Here is a 25029-nt window from a genome sequence, read left to right as displayed (position 1 = left end):
TAGGTACATCTGGCCACCACTAAAGTACTGGAGAGTCCTAACCTCTTGGAGGACTATTATTTCTGCCATCTGGAAAATTCAACCCACCCTCTCTTACTTTGCAGAGCCCACTTCACAGAGATCCCAAAGCCCTTTCGTGCATGCTATTCCACTTCCTCAAACAACAGTCTCAAGAGGCAAACATCCACCTTTTAATTTTGCAGACAGACAGACAGGGACAGTTTGAAACAGAGAAGGTAGGGATAGGAAGTCAAGTGATGGAGGATTTCCACAGGCCCAGACTCTGCAGGCCAAATACCCTACTCAGGTTCCCACAAAGCTCTGGCCACCTCGAGTGCTATGCTAGAAGCTTGGAACCTTCCCAGCTTCCATGGAGAGAAGGATGGGAGGCCTGGATCCCCATTACTCTTGGAGCCTCACACTATGCAAATATGACCTCCCAGAGCACATTGACATCTGTTGGCACATTTAGTGCCCTTGGCAAGGAAGGCATCTAACATGCAATGAGGGCTGAATTCCTTTTGGATGATGATTTTCTCTATGTCAAGGTGATTTTCTCAGCAGAAGGCTATGAGCTTTCCCCAGGAAAGCAGACATGGCAGGTGGACAAAGATTACCTGGAAATAGAATTCAAAGATTCTGATGTGTCTTTTTCACAGATTTCAGAAATTTCTAGAGTTGAAAGGGGTCTTAGTCATTCCTTTGACAAACTTTAGGTACATCATGCAAGAGTACTAAGGGGACATGGGATATGTCCCTCAGAACCAATTCATGCCACCACCACCAAGACACTCCTCTGAGCAAATTCTAATGCAGTGGCAGCGGTGTGGAAGGAGACAGGCAGTACGCATCTCTGCTGCTTGCAGGCTGATTCCAATCTACTGAATGAAATACGATTAACACCTTGACCTTTCTGGAGTCCAGATCCAGAGACCTTGAGTGCTCCTTGCAACTTTAAGGATATATGATATATTCTTAATGTGTATATGATTATATTGCCCTTAGATACTGCCTATCCTTGTTATGGCGCCATCACACTCCTCAGCCTCCCATTCTCCAGAAGCCAGCTCACTGTCTTTTGGCTTCTAAGCAGCAAATCAAGTCAAAGATCCAAAAGGAAGAGTTGTTACCCAGAATCTTTAAAGTGTTTTTTGACAAAGCAAAGGATGGGATCAGGAGTTAGGCGGCATCAAGAAATAAAACACAGTGTTTTGTTTTGTTTTGTTTTGTTTTTTTGCTTTGTACTTGAAAGCAAGACTCCCAACTATGAGTTCCAGCATCAGGGCAGAATGCATGAGACCTGTTCTCTAAGTGCTATTGCTTTCCATCAGGAGTCCGCACCCTGTGGTCTGATCACCTGGGAACTTGCTAGAAAGGCAATTTCTGGGGTCCTACCCATTCCTATTGAATCAGAAACGTTGGGGGTGGGACCCAGTAATCTGCATTTTTTTTAAAATGGAGTCTCCCTCTGTCACCCAGACGGGAGTGCAGTGGCGCGATCTCAGCTCACTGCAACCTCCGTCTCCCAGGTTCAAGTGATTTTCCTGCCTCAGCCTCCCGAGTAGCTGGGATTACAGGCACCCACTACCATGCCCAGCTAATTTTTGTATTTTTAGTAGAGACAAAGTTTCACCACGTTGGCCAGGCTGGTCTTGAACTCCTGACTTTGTGATCCACCCATGCTGGCCTCCTAAAGTGCTGGGATTACAGGCATGAGCCACCGCACCCGGCCACAGTCTGCATTTTAACAAGCATTGGGGTACTCACTCAGTTTGAGAAACCCATTTTTCAGCCTTGCCTTTCCCCTTCCTGAGTTATAGGCCCTTTGAGAATCTGACTCAGGCTAGCAGCTCTCTCCAAGAAAAATGCACAAGCAAACACTTTTGCACACAATTTCGAGGGGGCTCAAAGACCACCATGAAGCTCATTCAGAAAAAAAGCCCTAAGGCTCTGGAGACACTGGCTGAGAAGGCCCATTCTCACGATGGAATCATATATCCTTAAAGTTGCAAGGAGCACTCGAAGTCTCTGGATCTGGACTCCAGACAGGTCAAGATATTAATCATATTTCATTCAATCAGTTGGAATCAGCCTGCAAGTTCACACCAGCCAAGCAGGTGTTCAAGCCTGTCACTGTCATCACCCCCCAACCAAGTCCCGAACAACCGTTTCAACATTACCCCCCATCCGCCCCCAACTTCAATTTCACTGATTTCCGGAAGAGAAAGGCTAAAAACCGCCATCAGGGTGGCACTCTAAATGTTTCATAACAATTTTGTTGTTGTTGTTGTTGTAAATCAAAAGCCAAATTTAAGAAGGGAGCAAGGAAGGAAGTTGGTTCCGGTTGCTGTTACAGAAAAACAGAGTGAAGCAACTCACATCCACCACTAGGTGGCGGACACTGACGCAAAAGCGCCATTAAAGGGCCCAAATTTGCCTTCATGCCTCATCTTTTTGGCCCATAAAGTGTTAGTAAATATTTTCAGGAAATTTCACATAAAATCTAGTTTTCAGACTCCATTGCAAAACAGTCCCGAGATCTGATACCGTCTGAGCCTGCATTTTACAGAGCCACCATTGCCTGGCCCAAGACGGAGCACCACCCCCTCAGATGGAGCACGAAGACTTGGCTTGCTCTGATCCTCTGGATCACCCATGTCACCTTCCTGGGCCCTGCAGGCGGTAAACTTTGCCACTCCAATAGCCCAAAGCCACCTAAGACATCCGCAGGTGAGGGATATGGGTGGCTTGTAGTCAAAGATGGACTCAGAGCAGCAAAGTGAAAAGCGAGAGCTGCCTGCATTTTTCTGCTCTAACATTTCCCCCTTGACTCTTGTCTCTTTGCCCCTTCCCTCCTTGGTTTTATGGTATGCATCCTTGTTTCATCTTTCACGCTCAAGACTGGGTGAGGTACCTCTTCCACGTGCCCCACAGCACACGATTGCTTCCCTAGCATAGGGCTTACCACGTGCCCAGTTTTTTCACTGTCTCTCTTATTGGTTTGTAAATTCTGTGAGGGCAGAAACCAAGACGATCTTGTCCACTATTGAAATGTTTAGCCCAGTACCTCGCTCTTCAAAGGAATTCAACAAGCAAGAAAGGAAAAAAGAAAGGAAGGAGGAAGGAGTGGAGGGGAGAAGGGAGGAAAGGAGCGGGGGAGGAACAGAAGGAAGGAAGGAGGGAAGGGAAGGGAAGGGAGGAAGACATTACCAATCGAGCACAGCATTCTTGATCTTGAGCCTGGACCCTGAGACCTTCTCAAAACAATACTCCAAGCAGCTACCTCAGCCTGAGTTGGCACAGGAGATGCAAAATACTTTCTGCCTGATAGCTTGGGAAGAAGCTGTTTGGGAAGGGATTCCAGTAAGGAAATGACTGCCCTGCTTAAACCTTGGACCGGAATGTGTCAGGGGAGATGGGCAAATCCGTGTTGTTCTGGCAGGAACCAAACCCAACAGAAAAGAGAAAGGAAGCAGAGGCAGCTATTCAGCAAACAGAACATAGGCTGTCATGAAAAGGCTTGGTTAACTTCAGGCTATAGGTCACAAGGGTGCAGTTGACTGAGGGATTGTACGGATGTATCTAAGTAATGTATCTTAGAGAAGCTTTCTGAGAACAAAGCCCCATGCTGGTAGGAACCCTTCCCGCTCTTGGGCAACTCAACTGCAAACCAGATGGAGAGGTGGATTGGGACGGCTTTTCAGAAATCTTAGCCCATGGAGGAAAAACATGAGTGTACACTGCCCCCTAGTGTTCACTGTTGGTAACACGCTGAGGCTCGGGAAATCATAAAAACCATAAATGTCTAATGAACAGATGCAAGAGAAGATAAAAACTACAATGATTTTATTTTAGCTTTTTTCAGTTAACTGAAACACACACTCACATGCTTATATATAAAGCATTGAGAAAAAGCCATAGCCAAGGAAGAGAGTCAAATCTCTAAAGATTCCAAACCAGATACTGCTGGCCAAGAACGAATGGATGAATTGGGAATTCAATTCAGGCCCCTTGGATCCCATCCAGATGTTCAAGCAGCTGGTCACACCAAGTCCCTTCTAGTCAATTACTTTTCTTGATGTTTCTAATCAACAGCATTATATATGTGATGCTATAAACTTTTATATTTAATATTAGCTCATAACTCAGGATCCCAAACCAGATGTTTTGGGTGAGAAAGAAATTGATGACTTATCAGGAGATTGAACCCAGGCCACTGGCTGCTCTCCAGGCATTCTACCAGCTGAGCTGCAAAGCAGGGTGGTTGCTACCAGCTCCCTTTAGTTATGAGGAGAGAGACAGGGGTGGGTAGAATATGAACATAAAGCCGCATTCCAGAAAAGCTTCCATGAATTCTTTTTCTCTTATAAAACAGGAGCCTGTAGCATTGTCTTGAGTCAGTAATGGTCAGATATATTCAAAGCTTTGAGCTCATCTCCCTTCCTTTATGACATTATGGAGGTGCAGGGAAGCAGGGACGGAAGGGAAAAGAAAGTAAAATATATGGCCAGGAAAGGAGATATGCTGACATGATCAATTGTCACCAACGAGGTGGGGTAATGTCTTAAAAAATATTAACCAATTTTTTCTTCCCAGAAAAGTCCTCCTGTGCCCTTCCCTCACCAAACAGCTAGGCCCACTCTCGGGAGGGACTAGGCAGAAGAGAGAGCTGAGAACAAAGACGTCTTCCAGGATTTGGTTTCAAAAGCCTAAGCCCCTGAGGAAATGAAGAGGACAAAAAGTTTGAGTGAAAGCCAAGGAAGGAGAAGAGAAACTCCTGCTCATTATCCTCTTGAAAAACATCTCCCGATTTGTGGAGCAGGGATCGGAGAGATCGGCGGGTCCCAGAGACATGGGCCTTGTGTCCAGCCAACTTCCTGGGTTAGAGGCCTGAGGAGGTAGCTGACCCCAGGCAGGGCAAAGCTGTGCACTGTGTCTGCCAGATGGGACCACAGTAATTCCAAACAAGATAAGCCATGAAAAGCACCTAGCAGGATGCCGAGTACACAGTAAGTGCTCAGTAATTTGCAACTGTTACTGCTTTCATGAGGGCACTCAATTTTCTAGTGCTTTTAAAATCACCAAAGCCAAGTTCACCGTGGCGGGCGGAGGTACGCTTCCTCATCAAGGGACAGCCAGCATCCACCACACTTGCTCTTTCTACCCCTACCCCTCCTTTGAGACATCAAACGAGACCACTTTTAACTCAGTTTCTTAGAAGTAACCAACGTCAACCAATAGTGTGATGGTTCATTCTGTCAACTTGGCTAGGTCGTGGTAGCCAGAGAAACATTACTCTAGATGTTTCTGTGAGAGATCTGTTAGGTGACATTAACATTTAAATCAGTGGACATTGGGTAAAGCAGAGGACTCACTGCAGTGTGGGTGGGCCTCATCCAATCAGCTGAAGGCTTTCAAGAAAAGACTGACCTTCCCAAAGGAAAAAGGAATGTTGACAGCAGGCTATCCTCAGCCTTGAATAGCAACTCTTCACCGAGTCTCCAGCCTGCTGGCCTACCCTGCAGATTTTGAACTTGTCTATCTGTACAATCACTGTAACCAATTCCTTAAAATATTTATTAAAAGATTTCTATGTATCTGGCTGGGCATGGTGGCTCACGCCTGTAATCCCAGCATTTTGAGAAGCTGAAGCGGGTGGATCACCTGAGATCAGGAGTTTGAGACCAGCCTGGCCAACATGGTGAAACCCCTAAAAATACAAAAATTAGCCAGGCATGGTGGTACATGCCTGTAATCCCAGCTACTTGGGAGGCTGAGGCAGGAGAATCGCTGGAACCCAGGAGGCGGAGGTTGCAGTGAGCCAAGATCGCGCCGCTGCACTCCAGCCTGGGCAACAAAGCAAGGCTCCGTCTCAAAAAATAACAAACAAACAAATAAATAAATAACGAAAGATTTATATTTATATGTATATTTATCTATCATCTATGTTTCTAGGTATATTTAAATCTATCATCTATTTACCTCTATCTAGATAGATGATACCGAAATCTATCATCTATTTAGTCTATGTATCTATCGTTTCATCTTCACATCCTATCTGTTTCTCTGGAGAACCCTGACTAACAGCAGAAGGACTCCACAAAAATGTCATAGAATCCACACAAATATGTCTTTCCTCATGGCCTTATCACTACACTGCTAGACTGAAAGGTGAATATTGGATGTGTAGTGGTCAAGTATTGCCAAGGTAACTATCTCTTTAGGATGCAATGTCTTCATCTAGATAGCTGGGAGATGAGATTACACAAAGAATGGCAAATAGATTTCATTTACATGCCATCTTCAGTCCATGAGTAGTGGTTTCCAGAAACACTGTGTTGATTTGTTCCGTCTATGGCAAAAATTAGAAATAAATAAATGGGCTGGGTGCAGTGGATCACGTCTGTAATCCCAACACTTTGGGAGCCCAAGGCGGGCAGATCACCTGAGGTCAGGAATTCAAGACCAGCCTGGCCAACATGGCGAAACCCTATCTCTACCAAAACTACAAAAATTAGTCAGGCGTGGTGGGGGCTCCCTGCTGTCCCAGCTGCTTGGGAGGCTGAGGCAGGAGAATGGCTTGAACCTGGAAGGTGGAGGGGGCAGTGAGCCAAGATCATGCCACCAGACTCCAGTCTGGGCAACAGAGCGAGACTCCATCTCAAAAAAAATAAAATAAGAAGAAATAACACTGTGTTGAGAAGGATGCTGAGGTGCTGTGTGAAGTGGGGATGGGTGTGGGGAAGGAACGGTGCCATGACCGGTAGCTAAGCATGCAGAGTGGGGGTGCTTTGCCCACCTGTGTTCATATGAAATCTGATGTCTCAGCAGCATTTGCCAAAATTTTCACTCTACTTAAATGCTTTCATTTCTTCTTGTTGAGACTCCACGTGCTACCGGTTTTCCAATGACTCACTGGCAGCTCCTCCTTGGCCTCCTTTTCCTGGCTCCGACTCTTCTGCTTAAGTTTCAATATTGGGAATGTCACAGGCTCCAGGCTGGGCCTGGGACATGTCTTCTTCACTATACGAGACAGTGACTCTCCCTAGGGGATCTCAGCTAGCCCCATGGCTTTATACAACATCCGAATGTCAATGAACCACAATTTTATGTCCCGAATCCTAAATTCTCCTAGAACTCCAGAGTCAGGGGTAGAACAGAGCACGTGCTGGGTCTACCTACAATTGGCAATCCACATATGACACGTGGAAGACAGAACGCTTGCTTTTTACCCAAAATCTGCTCCCCATCTGTCTTTTACTATCCCCACAAAAGGCAACTTCATCAGCCCACTTGGCCAGGTCAAAACCTTGGAGCTCTCCTTGATTCCTGAATACTGTTTCCCCCTGACTACACCCGTCATCCATCAGCAGGCTCTGAGGGTTCCGTGTAAAACCAGGTCCTGATCTGTCCGCTTCTCTTCATCTCTGCCATTCCCACCTCCGTCCAGGTTACAAGCCTGCCCCTACAGGCCCACTGTACCCCTGTGTCCTCCCTGCCTCCTCTCCACACAGCGGCAAGAGCCAGCCTCTGAAGATGAAAACCTAATCATTCCATTGTCTGCTCATATACCCTCTGGGGGCTTCCTGTTCCCTTAGAATGAGATACAAACTCCTTGTCCTTTGCCCCATTGAAGCCACAGTCTAGAAAGACATATAACAAGTAAATGATGACAACTTAGTGTATTAACTGCCAGAAAAAGAAATGGGAAAGCATTCTGAACCTGGGGAAACTGAGAGAGATTGAGAGAGGGAGGGGGAGAGACAGAGAGAAGAAAAGAGGGAGAAAGAGAAGGAGAGGGAGAAAGAAAAAAGGGACGCGAGGGAGCAAGAGAAAGAGAAAGTGGGGGAAAGACAGAAAGGGGCCGGGCATGGTGGATCACATCCTAATCCCAGCATTTTGGGAAGCTGAGGTTGGCAGATCACTTGAGCCAAGGAGTTTGAAACCAGCCTGGCCAACATGGAGAAACCTCATCTCTACCAAAAATACAAAAATTAGCTGGGCTTGGTGGTGCAAGCCTGTAGTCCCAGCTACTTGGGAGGCTGAGGTGGGCTTGGGAGGAGGAGGTTGTAGTGAGTCAAGATCTCACCACTGCACTCCAACCTGGGCGACAGAGTGAGACCCTGTCAAAAAAAAAGAAAGAAAGAAAGGAAGGAAGGAAGGAAGGAAGGAAGGAAGGAAGGAAGGAAGGAAGGAAGAAAGAAAGAAAGGGAAAGAAAGAGAGAGAAGGAGAAAATGGGGGAAAGGGATGGGGAGACAGAAAAGGGGATGGAAAGTAAGGAAGAAAGAAAGGAGAGGGAGAGAAAGAGAAAGGAAAAGAGGAAGGGAGGAAGAGAACGGGAAGGAGAGAGAGAGGGAAGAGAGGGAGCAAGGGAGGGAGAGAGAGAAGGAAAGAAAGAACAAGAAGGAGAGAAAGGGAGGGGAAGAGAGAGAAGAAAGAGGAAGAATGAGGTAGAAAGAAGAGAGGGGGAGGAAGGAAGGAAGACGGAAAGAGGAGAGAGGGAGGGAATGAGGTGGAGGGAGAGAGGGGGCTGGAAAGAGAGGGAGAGGATGGGGAAAAGGAGAAGGATGGAGAGATGCCTATTCCTTACCTCTTCATCCTCATGGCAATCCTGGAGGGCAAGGTGCAGAGTGGTTAAGACATTTGCCCAAGGTTACCTGGCTGTTCCGGGTCAGGTTCAGCACCCCAAAGTCCATGAACCCCTGACTGCACCACATCATCTCCACAGAAACCAGCCGCACCATCTTCACCCTCCTCCCTGGACAGCTCCTGACACGCCGGGTTATTACTGTCTCCAGACGGGACACCTTGACACACCTGGGCTCACCTCCAGGGATACCTCCAGGGAGCTCGGGATCCTGCACTGGCATTTCCCAAATGCGAGTAAGATAAAGAACCCAATTAAATGAAAGACACACACATACACACACTCACAAACACACATACACATGCTCTCACACACACACACACACACACATATATATACACAGGTACATGCAATCACACAGACATACATGCACAACCCACACATACACACCTGCATTCACACACACACACACACAACACATACAGACACACACACACACCCCACACATACACATAGACATACACACACAACACATACACACATACATAGACACACAGACACAGACACACATAACACATACACACAGGGACACACACACACATTGAGGCCCCTGAGAATGCATCTCTGAGCTCCAGTTTGAGTGAAGAATTAAACAGTAAACTCTGGTCCTTTGGGGATCATGTGGCACCATTAGCGCCATAAACAGGAATGCAAATGTAGACACTGACTTGAGGAGCATTCCTAGTTATGTAAGGGTCCCCCTCAGCCCTGCAGTGATTGTGTGCATGATCTTACAATACCTTCAGTGGAAAGTGCTCAACTGAAGAATTCTAGAATTCTCAGATCCCTGAGAATAAATCAAACTCGCTGCGATCTGAGATCCTGCCTCCTGGCTCAGCCTTCCCCAGGGCCGGCGCTTCTGCGCCCTCTAGTGACCACGGGCGCGCATCGCACGCCTCCAGGACGCGATTCTGCGCCCTGTCCTTTGACCCCGGAGAACTGGAGGCAGGACTGCAGGATGAAAGGATGAAAGGCTAAAAGGAAACCTCCAACGTCCTTCATGTTGTGACTTTCGCCGACTGCCAGCCTCCTCGCCGACCCTCCTTCATCCTACTTCATCCTGAATGTATCCTACAGTAATAGCAACTGTTTGAGGCGAAATAGTGGCCTGGGAGGAATGTGAACTGAACTCAGCAACTAAGCAGCCCGGGTGTGCATGCTACCTGCATCACTTAGTTTTGTAATCTTGTGCAAGTAAGCCCTTTCAGCCTCAGTTTCTCATCTGTGCAATGAGAATAGCAATAGGCTACACCTCACAAGAGCGCTGGGAGGAGCAGGTGATCTGGACACGTGTGTGGAAAGTGTGCGTACGATGACGTGAACCCTCAGTGAACTGCTGTGTGTCCTATCGCTTCTTGGCACACTCCTACCTTTCCTGTCTCCATGCCGCCCGCTCTGGATAGAATAGCCTTCCTCATCTTGCCATCCTGGAAATCTCTCAATTTTTTCTAAATCCGAATCGTGCCATATGTTCTGTGAGAAGCCTTCTCTGACACCATTCCTTTTTTTTTTTTTTTTTTTTTTGACGGATTCTTGCTCTGTCGCCCAGGCTATCGCCCAGACTGGAGTGCAGTGCCATGATCCCGGCTCACTGCAACCTCCGCCTCCCGAGTTCAAGCAATTCTCCTGCCTCTGCCTCCCCAGTAGCTGGGATTACAAGCGCCCGCCACCATGCCTGATTAATTTTTGTATTTTTAGTAGAGACGGGGTTTCACCATGTTGGCCAGGTTGGTCAAAACTCACCTGTTGAAGCTGTAACCCCCAGTGCCTCACGATGCGACATTTGGAGATAGAGCCTTTAAGGAGGTGATTAATTAAACGAGGCTGTTAGGGTAGATCCTAATCCAAGCTCACTGGTGTCCCTATAAGAAGAGGAGATTAGGACACATGAGACACACCAGGCCATGTGAGCACAGAGGAAAGACCACATTAAGATACCGCAAGAAGAAGGCCATTTGCAAAGAGAGAGGCCTCAGGAGAGAGAGACCAGCCCTGCCCACACCTTGATCTTGGACTTTCAACCTCCAGAACTGAGAAAATTGACATCTTGGGGAAGCCACTCAGTCTGTGGTATTTGGGGATGGCAGCCTGGGGTGACTCAGGCTGGGCAGATGCTCCATGCCCTCAGTACACACTAACTGAGCTCCACGAATTCCTGGGCACCTGCTTGGCCCTGAGGATCTAAACGTGACAAAGCTTGGGTGGCATTAATTACGGCAGAGCTGCAGCCTCTCCAAGCCTGAGCCAGGCTGAGTTACTTTCCTTTCTTCTTTCTTTCTGGTTTCTGGTGTAGAGTCATGCATCACTTAATGGCAAGGACACGTTCTGAGAAATGCCTTGTTAGGGAATTTTGTCATTGTGCAAACATCACAGAGGGCACAAACGCAAACCTACATGGTACAGCCTACTGCACACCTGTGCTGTATGGTACAACCTATTGTGCCTAGGCTACAAACCAGTGCTGCATGTGACTGTACTAAATGCCGCAGGCAATTGTAACACAATGGTAAGTATTTCTGTATCTAAATCTATCTAAACATGGAAAAGATACAGTGAAAATGTGGTATAAAAAATTAGCACCTAAGCCGGGCGTGGTGGCTCACGCCTATAATCCCAGCACTTTGGGAGGCTGAGGTGGGTGGATCTCCCGATGATGGGAGTACGAGGCTAGCCTGCCCAACACGGAGAAACTCCATCTCTACTAAAAATACAAAAAAAATCAGCTGGGTGTGGTGGTGCATGACTGTAATCCCAGCTACTCAGGAGGCTGAGGCAGGAGAATTGCTTGAACCCAGGAGGCAGAGGTTGTGGTGAGCCGAGATTGTACCATTGCACTCCAGCCTGGGCAACAAGAGTGAAACTCCATCTCAAAAAAAAAAAAAAAAAAAGATTAGCACCTGAATAAGGCACTTACCATGAATGGAACTTGCAGGATTGTAAGTTGCCTAGTGTGCATCAGTGAGTGGTGAGTGAATGTGAAGGTCTAGGACATTGCTGTACATGACTGTAGACTTTTTTTTTTTTTGAGACTGAGTCTCGCTCTATTGCCCAGGCTGGAGTGCAGTGGCATGATCTTGGCTCACTGCAACTTCCACCTCCCGGGTTCAAGTGATTCTCCTGCCTCAGCCTCCCAAGCAGCTGGGGTTACAGGCACCCCCTGGCTAATTTTTGTACTTTTAGCAGAGATGGGGTTTCGCCATGTTGGCCAGGCTGGTCTCGAACTCCTGACCTCAAGTGATCCACCTGTCTGGGCCTCCCAAAGTGCTGGGATTACAGGTGTGAGCCATCGTGCCCAGCCCAAAGTAACTTCTGTTTCAAAAACCAATTCTCCCTCCGATGCATTGTGGCCATCAAGTTTGGAGTTGTTGGGTTTCTACGGCTCTAAACCAGAAACACTTCAGACCCAATGAAGACAAAAGCATCCCTGTCCTGATTCTATTATAACATTTTCTTTTTTTTTTTTTTTTGAGACGGAGTCTCGCTCTGTCGCCCAGGCTGGAGTGCGGTGGCCAGATCTCAGCTCACTGCAAGCTCCGCCTCCCAGGTTCACGCCATTCTCCTGCCTCAGCCTCCCCAGTAGCTGGGACTACAGGCGCCGCCACCACGCCCGGCTCATTTTTTGTATTTTTAGTAGAGACGGGGTTTCACCGTGTCAGCCAGGATGATCTCGATCTCCTGACCTCGTGATCCGCCCGTCTCGGCCTCCCAAAGTGTGGGGATTACAGGCGTGAGCCACCGCGCCCGGCCTATTATAACATTTTCTTGTGTGCCCTGGGGCCCCATCCTAGTGCCCAAGACACCAACTTTCTGAGCTTTCTGAGAGCAAGACCTTGTTGGTCTTTCTGTACACCAAGGTCTTAGTACAGTATCTAGAACCCTAGAACAGTGTCTAGAAACTCATGTGTGTGTGTGTGTATGAGTGTATTGAATGAATCAATGAATGAACGTCTGTGTGAAGGCCACAGGGTATTTCAGACAGAGCCCCAAAGTATGTGTCCCTTGGTCAGATCACCAGATCTTGAGGATCCCAGGAACTGCCCCAGCTTTGTAGGTACAAAAGTCTGATTTATGAATACACCCAAGAAATGGCCATAGATGAGTGGACCAGCTTATGGCAACCATAGTTATTAGCGTGTACAGCAGAAAGTCAAATTATAAATTATACCTTTGTAACTACAGGCATATGAAAATGTACTGTTCCCAGCATTCATTGGCCAGATGATTCTGCCTGGCAGCCATCTCTTCATAGAACCTCCTAGAATAATCAAAGGGTTCCACGAAAGCCTGGACTTTTCCATTTCAAGGGCCCTTTTGCAATGTGACTTTGACACTTCTCCCCTCAAGAGGTAGAATAGAATTTTCCTCCCTTTGAATCTAGGTGGGTGCTGTGTGTGTCTTGCATTGACTTCTGGGCCTAATTCTTCAGAAGCACTGCAATTTCACTTCCTCCTCCTGGAGGCTGACCACCATTCAAAGAAGCTCAGTCTAACTACTGAATGTGGACAGTCTACATGGATGAAGAGGCAATGGGAAATGAACCAAAGTACCCCCAGCAGAGCCATTACCCAGGACCCACACCTGGGAGTGGGGCCATGTTAAAGGTTCCACTCCCATTGAGCCACCCAGCAGCCACTGCAAGGAGCAGAGAACTGTGAGCAACAAAAGAACTGAAGGTTATTTCAAGCCACAAGCTGCCCATATACAAAATGAATAACAAAAAGAGACTCAAAGCAAGAGGAAGTGGCTGGATTATATTAATTGTTGATATCACTGACTTCTGAAAGTCTGTCACCTCGATTTCCACTTTCTCTGCTGTCCCGATGGTCAGGCTACCTCTACTCCAGCAAGTCCAGAGACACTTTTCTGTTTCAGACTCTCTGAACTGTCCTTTTGGAGGTACCAGTCAAACCAATTGCCTTCAGAAAACACATTCATTGTTGTCTTGATTGAATTTTAGGCCCTGCTTAGTTGTAAATTGAAAACCTCGTTTAAGCTACTGGCTTGCTTCTAATTTCCTGGTATTTATTGTCGGCCACAAGCCAGACTCTGTCCTAGGAGATAATGATACAGCAGAGGACCAGTTAGACAAATCCCAGGCTCATGAAATTTACATTCCAGTATAACCTCAGATTGAAGAAGTACTAGCTATTGTCTTCATATACCAGGAATAAAAATATGACCCAGAGTGTAAGTGCAGAAAGGTACACTGGGCCCTAGAAACAACCTGAATACCATCCAGCCCTCAGAATTTTATATAAGTAGATAACCAAAAGTGATTCCTCCTATAATTTTGAGATAAGTAGTTTGAGATTACCCAATGGATAGACGTGAACATACGGCACCAATAAAATAGAGGAACCAATGTTTTGTGTGTGTGTGAAATTTGATATATTTTTTTTAAAGGATCAAAGCACTCATCGCAGGAAAAAAATCAGTATTCTATTGCACTACACTTTTTAAAAGCAGTTTTAATAATTTTTTTTTTTAAGGAGCATCTCCTTCTGTCAGCCAGGCTGGAGTAAAGTGGTATGATCACAGCTCACTGCAGCTTCAAACCCCTGGGTTCATGTGATCCTCCTGTCTCAGCTTACAGAGTAGCTGGGACAAGAGGTGCGTGCCACCATGTCCAGCTAATTTTTATTTATTTATTTTTAAATTTTTTAGTCTTTTTTGGTAGAGATGAGGTCTTGCTTTGTTGCCAGAGCTGGTTTGTTTGTTTGTTTGTTTTTGAGATGGAGTCTCCCTCTGTCGCCCAGGCTGGAGTGCAATGGCACGATCTTGGCTCACTGCAACCTCTGCCTCTGGGGGTTCAAGTGATTCTCCTGCCTCAGCCTCCCCAGTAGCTGGGATTACAGGCACATGCAACCACTCCCAGCTAATTTTTGTGTTTTTAGTAGAGACGGGGTTTCGCCATGTTGGCCAGGCTGGTCTCGAACTCCTGACCTCAGGTGATCCACCCGCCTCAGCCTCCCAAAATGCTGGGAGGTGTAAGCCACCATGCCTGGCCACAGAGCAGGTTTTGAACTACTAGCCTGAAGCTATTCTCCCGCCTTGGCCTCCCAAAATGCCGGGATTACAGATATGAGCCACAGTGCCCAGCCCTTAAGCAGCTTTTAAAAACTATCGTTTTTATTTTGAATACTTATGGAGATGGTGGTACGATCATTTTCTCAGTTTGTAAAGTCCTCTAACTGTGTAAAGTAGATCTGAAGCGTTTTCCTGACCCTCACTGGGATGGTTATTTCAAGTACAAAATGTTTTCACACAGTGGGTAGTGATCTTTCATAAAAAATTTCATATTTGAATGAAAACAGCTCAAGAAATACACTAATGAGCAAAAATATATGGGGAAAGAGGGATGTGTAGTTTTGACTTAACTGAAGAAACCAAGAGGAGACTGGCCTACATATGAAAATGTGATCCTGGAAAGTCAGGTGTCAAGAATTTCGAGTAGGAATCTATATGACTTGAATCTCCTCTACTTCCTGAATAAAAGTGACATTTTTCAGTATTTATTTAAAAAAAAAATCATATTTCAGTGAAGCTTCCAGGTAAACTATCTTAAAAAAAAATCATATGTGAGTGGACCTTCCACGTAAATTATCTCCCTCTTTTAAGGGAGCTCCCTGTATTTCTAGCGACTTTAACTGAAATCCCTTTCAGGGAGAAATCCTCATTAGCTACATAAGAGGGGATTAGGTGTTTTTTTCAAAGAGCTGGTATTGGAACATCTACCTCTCTGATGTCCCTGGTCAGCTATATTGTATATGAGTGGAAACATTTTGTATTTTAATTTTCTATCATTTACTGGGTGCCTCTTCTGTGACAGAGCCACTCCAAGGGCTATTGATATATTATCAGGTGACTGAATTCTAAATATATTCTGAAGCAGGAGATACTGTTATTGCTGTTATTACTCACGTTTTAGAGATAAGAAAGCTGAGGCTCTGAGAGGTCAAGATCACGCAGCTAACGAATGAGCCAAGACTCTCTTGCTTTAGAGCTTGTCCTCTACTCTTGCTTTTCTTTCCAGAAAACACTCAATTTTTTGTTTGTTTCCTTTTGTTTTGTTTTGAGACAGGCTCTCGCTGTCACCCAGGCTGCAGTGCAGTGACGCGATTTTGGCTCACCGCAACCTCCGCCTCCCGGGCTTAAGCGATTCTCCTGCCTCAGCCTCCCTGGACTACTGGCGCGCGCCACCACGTAAAAATGATCATGTTCTAACACGTATGCATACGAATTACAATGGAAACAAAATTAGCAAAAGCGCCTTTTATGCTAATGCTCAATACAATTGATCTCCTCACATTTAATCCTCACAACCCCTACAATCACCTCAAACTCAAACTCTAAGCAGCTGACGTGCCCTGAGGGCACAGCTCTTATCTGGCGGGAACAGGCGCGTCTCAGCGAAACTCCAAACTCCTAAGACCCGCCTTCCACAGAAAGGCTTTTCCTGACACGGTGCTTCCGGAAGTCCCGCCCCAGGAGAAAAACAGCTTCCGGAAAAAAATGGAGGCCAGGAAACCGGAACAGACCGGGGCCGCTTGAGACGCTCTAGTATTCCTCTACTCTATGGCCGCTGACAATTGACAAGGCCCGAGCAGTAAGACTCCTTTCTATTGGATGAGCAGCCTCGCGTAGGCGGGCAGCTCGGTGCACGGCGCGCTGATTGGCTGAATCTGCCACGCGGAGCGGGGGGCGGTGCGTGGGACGCGCGGACTGAGGTGACCGGCGGCTTTTCTTAGTTTTAGTGAAGACGGGCGCATGTGGGCGCTTTGCTCGCTGTTGCGGTCCGCGGCTGGACGCACCATGTCGCAGGGACGCACCATATCGCAGGGACGCACCATATCGCAGGGATCCGCCCGCCGCCAGCGGCCGCCCAAGGACCCGCTGCGGCACCTGCGCACGCGAGAGAAGCGCGGCCCGTCGGGGTCTTCCGGCGGCGCGAACACCGTGTACCTGCAGGTGGTGGCAGTGGGCAGCCGGGACGCGGGCGCCGCGCTCTACGTCTTCTCCGAGTTCAACCGGTCAGTGCGCCGCGCTTGGGGTTCCTTCAACGAGCCACACCCCGTCCTGCCGGGCCCTCAGTGCGGTGCAGCCTCTGAGCATCGGGGCACTTCCCAGGGCTTCTGCTTCCCTACTTCACAAATGTGGTTCACTGTTGCGGGGGTTCGTAAAGTTATGGTGGGTGGGAAATCCCAGATTCTTTGCATCCATGTGATTTCTGGGGATCTGTGAAGAACTTCAGACTTGGGTCAGAGCGTCCTCTTCCCAGCCCTAGGGCCCGGCGTGGCTGTCAGCACTTTCGGAGCTCCACCCTCTTCCTTGCACCCCAAGGTCTTTGTTAGCGTGTGGAGTGGACAGATCTGGTGTGTAGCCAGTGATGGGGAAAGAACCCGTTTTGTCCCAGCACCCACACACACGGGCCCCCACTCCTCTCCACCTCTCCTATGGAGGACTCAAAACCCACCATCCTAATAGCAGAAATGTGGTTCGGTAGTCCAACATGGACTTTTAATTTTTTTTCTTTTTTGTTTTTTTTCCAGCGTCTACCATAAAGCAACTAATTGGTGTCAGTTTACAGAATAAAACCTTCTGAATGTCTTGTGTAATGTTTGTCTTGTAGATACCTCTTCAACTGTGGAGAAGGCGTTCAGAGACTCATGCAGGAGCACAAGTGAGTCAGTCTCTTGCTTTTGGAGGGGGAGTTGATTACGGGGCTTGAAAGCTGAAATGAGAGGCCAGGTGTTTTTTATAGCAAAAGTGGTCCTTGTTCTGTTCATGTTATCCTGTTTAAATGTTTTCTCATTCTTAGGTTGAAAGTTGCTCGCCTGGACAACATATTCCTGACTCGAATGCACTGGTCTAATGTTGGTGGCTTAAGTGGTGAGTATATTCTTTGCAGTGTCAGAGGCTGGTGGGAAGTCTCCGGGAATTTAACCTGCTTGACTGTTTTTCCGCGTCTGGTGTGGGGTGGGCAGCTAGACTTTTTTTTTTTTTTTTTTTTGTCAGTGGCGTGATCTTGGCTCACTGCAACCTCTGCCTCCTGGGCTCAAGTGATCCCCTCACCTCAGCCTCCCAAATCCCTGGGACCACAGGCCCACCCTACCACACCTGGCTAATTTTTTTTTGTATTTTTTGTAGCGACTGCGTTTTACCATGTTGCCCAGGCTGGTTTCAAACTTCTGGGTTCAAGCAATCCTCCTGCCTTGGCCTCCCAAAGTGCTGGGATTATAGGCATGAGCCACCGCACCTGGGCTGGAATTCTTTTTATAGCAGCCCAGTCAGCTGCAGCACAGAGCATTAAAAGCTGTGACTCAGAAGAACAGATTTTAATATGGATACCCCCTCTAAGTGTTACCATCCACTTAGTTTCTTGGGTTGTGGGGCCAGAGATTTGTGGCAGTAAACTGGAGAGTCTAGTGGTGGTGATTATAGTTAATATGTTTACCGTAGACGCCATTGGCAGCCGCACGCATACCCACTGTCCAGATTACCCGGTCATTTATGTCTCTCAACTAGAAGGTCAGGATTGTGTTGCATCCAAATTCTGTGGGCTTGGTGGCATGTACAGGAAGGAGTGAAGTGTTAGACCAATCTCCCTTCTCAGGACTGAGACTAGGGTGAGGCACTTAGGGTGCCGCCCTTCACTTTCATGATTCCTTAAATTTTGCACACTGGGTGCCTTGCTACTTCACCCTAGTAACAGTTCAGCCTATTCTAGAGGCATTTAAAGAATCTTTGATGTCCATTACACCTCTGGCTGGCATCACTTCTGCTCTGTACATCTTCCCTGGTGATACTTCCAAAGCTGGAAGGAGGAGATGTGGATAAATAGCTGGATTAGTACAGGGTGCTCCTCCTGTTAGTGACGGCAGGTGAAGTTGATGAGAGATCTGATTTTATGCATCCTTTTTAGGAATGATTCTTACTTTAAAGGAAACCGGGCTTCCCAAGTGTGTACTTTCTGGACCCCCGCAACTGGTGAGTCTTTCCTGACACGTCTTTTGAAACCAACCTTTTCTTTTGTAATGTCAGTAACAAGAGTTTCCCTTTTTTGCAAATCAGTCTTCTGCCCTCCAGAGATACCTGGTCGTTGAAACGCTTCCCCTTTCAGGTTAAAATGAGTTCAAAGCCTGATTAACTGTGTGACCTTAAACGAGTTACTTTACCTTTCTGAGCTTTAGTTTGTTGATCTGTAAAATTACTATCATGTTTCGTAGAGTTGTTAAAGATTAAATGATGTAGCCCATATAAAGCACTAGATCGCTTTATTAGATTTGTTTGGCACCAAGTAGGCACACAAGAAAGGTCAGCTTTTGTTTTATTCAGTACATTTCTGACGTCTTCTTACCTTTCAGACCAGCTTATTACACTCGTGGGAAGTCGTGTGTGTGTTGTTGAATGTAACAGTTCATTTTCCAGTTCTTGAGAAAAAAGTCACCAGGACCTGTTAAGTCTTTCCCCAAAATAACGTTTGAAATCCATCCATTTGTCTCTTATCGAGGCTTTCCTTATCTCTGTTTTCTGCACCTGTAAACTACAGTAGCCTCCCATATCCATTCTCGTCTTCCTGTAATCCATCTGCCACACAGCAGCCAGAGAGGTCACATTAAGACAGAAAAGTGGTGTTTCACTTGCCACCCTAAAGCCTTTCATGGGCTCCCCATTGCAATACAATCCAGAACACCTGATATGGCCTATAAGTCCTGTAGGCCCCAGCCCCTACCCTTACTTCCATCTGTACCCATCGCTGAGCTGTAGCTGCATGGGCTGACTCTTACACCCCTCTAACTGTCTTCTTCAGGACTTTCGCCCTTCCACAAGTTCCCTCTGCTTCTTCTAATTGCTGCCTGTGTTGTTACTGAACTTTCAGGGCTCAGCTAGAGGGTCATTTACTCCAGAACTGTCTCCTTCTCCAGACAAGTTGGATCCCGGCCCTCTGTATTTTTCATTTTCCTTGCAGAGCACTTAGCATAATGCCACTAAGCTGTTTGTGTTATCATGTTTCATTTTGTCTCCTCCACTGGCATGATTAGAGCAAGGACTCCATCTCTTTTTCCTGCTGTGTCCTTGGCATCTGACATAATGGATACTCAGTAAATATTTGTAGTAAATGATGTTCAAAATACTTACTAAGCTTTGTTTTATGTTGATACCTATTGGTAACCTTTAAAAACTTGAATAGTTGCTGTGTTCTACATTTGTTCAGCCATAACTGCTCATTTCTTTGTTTTTCATTAGGAAAAATACCTCGAAGCAATCAAAATATTTTCTGGTCCATTGAAAGGAATAGAACTGGGTATGTCTTTGTGACTCATTATCTGGTATTTCTAACTCATATATACCCTGACCTCTCAAATTAGAATCCATTAAAAAATCAACATTAAATCTCAAAATCAAATGCTTCACCACCGTGAGATTTTTTTTTTTTTTTTTTTTTTTTTTTTTTTTTTTAAAATAGATGGAGTCTCGCTCTCTCACCAGGCTGGAGTGCAGTGGCGCGATCTCAGCTCACTGCACCCTTCACCTCCTGGGTTCAAGGGATTCTCCCGCCTCAGCCTCCTGAGTAGCTGGGATTACAGGCGCGCACCATCACGCCCAGCTAATTTTTTGTATTTTTAGTAGAGATGGGGTTTCCCCATGTTGGCCAGGATGGTCTCGATCTCTTGACCTTGTGGTCTGCCCACCTCAGCCTCCCAAAGTGAGAAAGTGAGCTACCACGCCTGGCTGGAGATGTGTTTTCTAAATAGTGACATTTTTTGTGCTCCCACCTCATGCTGCAAAAATAGGGGCCAGGTCGGCAGCAGTGATTGAACAGCCGATGCATACCTGTGGACATGCTGGGTAGCATTCTCCACACAGCAGGGCTCTGCCTCAGTTCCAGAGGTGCTTCTCGTCATTGAGTTGCTTTGAGTTGGGGGCGGGGGTGACGAGGGGCTCCTAAAGGTTTTATGGCCAACTTTGTACATTGAAACGCAGCTCCAGCTGTGTAGCAGATGGGAAGACTCTTGATGGGAAGAGGCCTCACTGAGGATGCTAGCAGGGCCCTTGTCCTGGCACTGGTGTGCATCTGTGGCTTAATACTCCTCTTTTATAGAAACACTAATACTTTGTTTCAAAATATACATCAGCTCCTCTGGTTGAGATGATGGGTTCCCTGGCTTCACAATTCTGTTTGTTAACTTGGGCCTCTGAAAGTCGAGTACTGGTTTCTTGTTCTTACATTTTTAACGGATAGTCACCAATGATTGTAATGTCTTTTCATCTGGCTGTAGTAAATATAAATGGCTGACCAAAATTCACTTCTATTTATTTCCTAAAAATGGTAATCTCCTTAGAAAGTCTGGTTTTCATGTCAGATTCCCACCATAATTCTGAGGCAGTTCAGTTGCTCAGTGGTTGGTGATCCTGGAAATTACTCTTCCCACACATCTTCACTGATGCAATCGCTTTGCTGTTGTGTGCTTTTCTTGTAGCTGTGCGGCCCCACTCTGCCCCCGAATACAAGGATGAAACCATGACAGTTTACCAGATCCCCATACACAGTGAGTATGAAAGCCAGGTTTCCCAGGAGGAGGGTATAGGTCCGAGTAAAGAAAACATGGGTGAACATAGAAACTGAACACTTGCTTTGGGCACCCTGTTTTGTGTTCTGAGCATGATTAGAAACTTCAGCTGAGGAATTAAGGTATGGCCCCTGTCCTTAAGGAGCTTATAATCTTACGGATAAGCACATCTAACTCATGCCTAATGTTAGTGATTTTGCTTTGGAATATTAGATAATCAAGCACTCTCAGTAAATAGATTGCATTCAGGTTTGCACATTCATTGCTTGGAGGTTTTTTCCCACAGGCGTAAGTACCCTCTTTTGATGAGAGGATCATGAAGAGGTTTGCACAGATAGATTTTTTAAAATAAATAATGATTACAGCAACTTACAAGGGAGTTAGAAGCTCCTACAAATTCTGAAGTACCAGGGCCAGATGATGTGGTCTTAGCTTAGGAAAAGAGTCAGTCTTGTCCTTGAGCTTGGCTAAAGACATTCTTGTCTGGTTTTACTTACATATAGAGTACCAAGCAGTAGGGGTATTTCCTTGATAATACTAACTGATGCGATGCTTACAAAGTAGTGCTGTTGGGTAACAGACCAGAGCACCCAGCAAAGGCCAGAGAAGTCCAGAACCTGGCGGAGATGAGGCTTATGCTGACTGAAGGCAGAAGGTAGCAGGGAGGGGAGGAATGAGTTGGAGCAATGGCACAGGTGCTCCTAGGCCAGTGCTGTGATGGGCTGATCAGCAGTCCCATTGACTGGCTCGCTCCTCCTGCTCAGATGCCTTCTTACACCTGAGGCCTGCTGTAGCCACCTCCAGCCTCAGTTGCATCCCTTTGTTCATTTCTAGCACCCTGTTCTCCGCTCCATTGCATGTGACAGGTAACTTTCACGTGTCACTTGTGTGATCGATGTTAACATGCTCAGTTTTGCTGACCATCGTTCTTTCAGTGCCTGGCAGCCCTCAATGAATGAACTTATGTTCATCATCGTTGCAGCTGTGCTTTAGTTTCTTAGAGCAGCGAATTTTTTTCCCATGATCTTGAGCCTTAACTAAATGTAAAACAAGGGTCCCTCTGGAGATAGGTACCCTTTAGGCCTATGTTTTTTGTGGGAGTCATAATAAATACGCATGTCTACAACTCACATGCTGTTTATATAACACATTGTTGAGCTGGTACCATGGTCAAGGCTGTGAGCTAAGCAGAAACATGAAGATTAATGGACGTAAGTGCACCCCAGAAACCAGGTAGGAAGTTAACTAACTAGTTATTTCCTACTGTATAGTAAAAGGTGTGCTGATTTCATTGGCATTCTGGCATTCCCACATATAAACATCTGGGCCTCGACTCTCCGCTCACCTTGTGCAGTGTGTAATGTGGTGGTGTCTGTACTGACCAGGTGAACAGAGGAGTGGAAAGCACCAACCATGGCAGAGTCCAGAAAGGCCTCTCGGCAGGCTTAGTCCAGAGCGATCTTCAGACTCCGAGTCAAATGAGAGTGAGCCGCACCTTCCCCGTGGTAATAGTATAAACAAAACAGAGCGGCGGAAAAGCTCGTGTTTTCTTAATTCTCTGCCTCGTAATGCTTAAAGAGAGTCGTTATTATAAGACAGCCACGTGTGTAAACAGATACTTCTTCCTGGGCTGCTTATGACTTGGCCCTTGGGAATGAGAAGGGTTGTTGTAAAGGTGGTAGCCTGGAGCTTTAGTAACAACCAGTCCGCAGTTTTGGCCACAGGGTCTGGGTAGGCCCAAAACTGTTCTGTTTTCCCAGAGAACAGGGCCTGACAAACGGATTCGTTTTGTATTTTTCATTAATGTAACTTTCATGCAAATTTTCCGTTTAATGTGGAAACTATAACTGCAAAGCCAATGAGACAGTCAAATCAGAGAGAGGATCTGCACCTCTTCTTCCAGAATGACAGCCCACTGGGAAATGGAGTTAAAAGTCCAAGTTTAGATTAACTCAGGAGTTGGGCTGCTTCAGGAGTTTGCTGTCCTTAACAGAAGACCAGCGTTGGCAAAGCTCGGCAGCTCCTCTTTCTGTCCTGAGGTCTTATCTAGTGACTGAGAGCTGGCTGACCCCTATATGCTGTCCTTGTTTGGATGGCACTGGGTGAAGACTGACCCCAACATTTTCTCTGCAGGCCTTTGAACTTTTGTGTTATTTCACGTTATATGCGTTATAAAGCACATTACAATATGTTTTTCTCTCTCTTCTCCAGTCCCAGGTGAAATGTGTCATTTAAAAAAAATTTCACTTGCCATTCTAAAGTTTTTCTGGCGAGAGTTTTGTGTTTTTCATTTACCCAAAAAACCTCCGCATAAGTAGGGGGAGAAAAGTCTTCTTGAATGTATTAGTGTCTTCAGCCTTTGTGTTGGGACAGTAGTGTCCATTTAATTTTTATGCGAGGTGAAATTAGGTATCAGGTCGTAATCAGTTTGTGATGTCTTGACAACTTTCACATTTACCTTGTGATAATTAAATGTGTTTTTCCTCAGGTGTTAGCCAGAGAAGAGGGGTAAGGGACCCTTCCCTGGTCGTAGCTTTCATCTGTAAGGTAAGGGAGCTTTTCTGGAGGGCTGTACATGACTGGGGGCTTGGTCAGCGAACTCTGGTGTGCACTTTTTCAATAATTTGAGGGTAGCTGCTCCTGTTACCTGAGACAAGAAGAGAGAGCAGATCTTCAAAAAAACTGATGGAAGTCCAGGTGCAGTGGCTCACGCCTGTAACCCCAGCATTTTGGGAGGCCAAGGAAGGTGGATCACTAGGTCAGGAGTTCGAGACCAGCCTGACCAACATGGTGAAACCCTGTCTCTACTAAAAATACAGAAATTAGCTGGGTGTGGTGGCATGCACCTGTAATCCCAGCTAATTGAGAGGCCAAGGCAGGAGAATCGCTTGAACATAGGAGGAGGTTGCAGTGAGCTGAGACTGCACCATTGCACTCCAGCCTGGGTGACAGAGCAAGACCCCATCTCAAAGAAAAAAAAAAATTCTATAGAAATGATACTGGCAATGAGCCTGCAACAAGTATCACTACTGACCTTTCATAATTGTCATCACTTGTAGGTTTCAGAGTTTAGATGCCCTGTTTCTCAAAATAACCCCATACTTTTATTTCCTTTTAAATTTTTTTCCAGTGCCCTGTCAGCCTCCATACCTTTTTTTTTTTTTTTTTTTTTTTTTTTTTGAGAGTCTGTCTCCATCGCCCAGGCTGGAGTGTGCAGTGGCATGATCTTGGCTCACTGCAGCCTCCACCTCCTGGGTTCAAGTGATTCTCCTGCCTCAGCCTCCCAAGTACCTAGGATTATAGGTGCATGCCACTACACCCAGCTAATTTTTGTATTTTTAGTAGAGACGGGGTTTCACTATGTTGGCCAGGCTGGTCTCACTCCTGACCTCAGGTGATCCACCCGCCTTGGCCTCCCAAAGTGCTGGGATTACAGGCGTGAAGTACCATGCCTGGTCCATATTCTTTTATATTTATCAACGATTGGTCCTTTTAGAATTCAGAAATTATTGAACGCAGCTGTGTTTGTTTTCCTTCAACTCCATCAGGCCTTTATTTGAAGTCAGTTTTAACTCTGTTGTACTTTATTTCATTCCCCTGCAATAGCTAAGGTCTAACATCAGATTGATTGGAATATTAGCTAGCATTCACAAAGGCCTAGATCTGTAACTCTGAAATTGGTCAGATCCCATTAAAAATTTTTGTTACAATGAGCTGTTTGTAAGATCCGACTGGTGGCTTATTTTTAATAGAATTACACATTAAAATTTTATCAATACAATTCGCAACAAATTTGTCTAAATATGTGA

General features: G+C 46.2%; 1 protein-coding gene and 1 long non-coding RNA gene across 5 annotated transcripts in view; one reads left to right on the top strand and one right to left on the bottom strand.

Annotated features, from left to right (window-relative positions):
- LOC144335342 (uncharacterized) overlaps positions 1-16135 on the bottom strand; it is a 52691-nt gene extending 36556 nt beyond the window's left edge. The window contains exons 1-2 of the long non-coding RNA XR_013406124.1: positions 15570-16135; positions 10392-10510 (exon numbers count right to left, since the gene is read on the bottom strand). This is a non-coding gene — a long non-coding RNA (uncharacterized LOC144335342). The remainder of the gene's footprint in view (positions 1-10391; positions 10511-15569) is intronic.
- Positions 16136-16354: 219 nt separating this feature from the next.
- ELAC2 (elaC ribonuclease Z 2) overlaps positions 16355-25029 on the top strand; it is a 31281-nt gene continuing 22606 nt past the window's right edge. For 2 of the 4 annotated variants that reach the window (XM_077970388.1, XM_077970387.1), the window contains exons 1-8: positions 16355-16678; positions 17278-17328; positions 17467-17537; positions 18571-18635; positions 19896-19953; positions 21131-21199; positions 22606-22704; positions 23709-23767. In XM_077970388.1, coding sequence (XP_077826514.1) covers positions 16416-16678; positions 17278-17328; positions 17467-17537; positions 18571-18635; positions 19896-19953; positions 21131-21199; positions 22606-22704; positions 23709-23767 — 735 coding nt within the window. In that variant the 5' untranslated portion in view covers positions 16355-16415. Of the gene's footprint in view, positions 16679-17277; positions 17329-17466; positions 17538-18570; positions 18636-19895; positions 19954-21130; positions 21200-22605; positions 22726-23708; positions 23768-25029 lie in introns of all 4 variants that reach the window. The other 2 variants (XM_015118627.3, XM_015118626.3) reach the window with 1 other exon arrangement.

The sequence above is a fragment of the Macaca mulatta genome, chromosome 16, assembly GCF_049350105.2.
Source record: "Macaca mulatta isolate MMU2019108-1 chromosome 16, T2T-MMU8v2.0, whole genome shotgun sequence".
Taxonomy (NCBI): domain Eukaryota; kingdom Metazoa; phylum Chordata; class Mammalia; order Primates; family Cercopithecidae; genus Macaca; species Macaca mulatta.
Note: the sequence above shows the minus strand (reverse complement) of the source record. Positions and strands in the feature narration are given on the sequence as shown.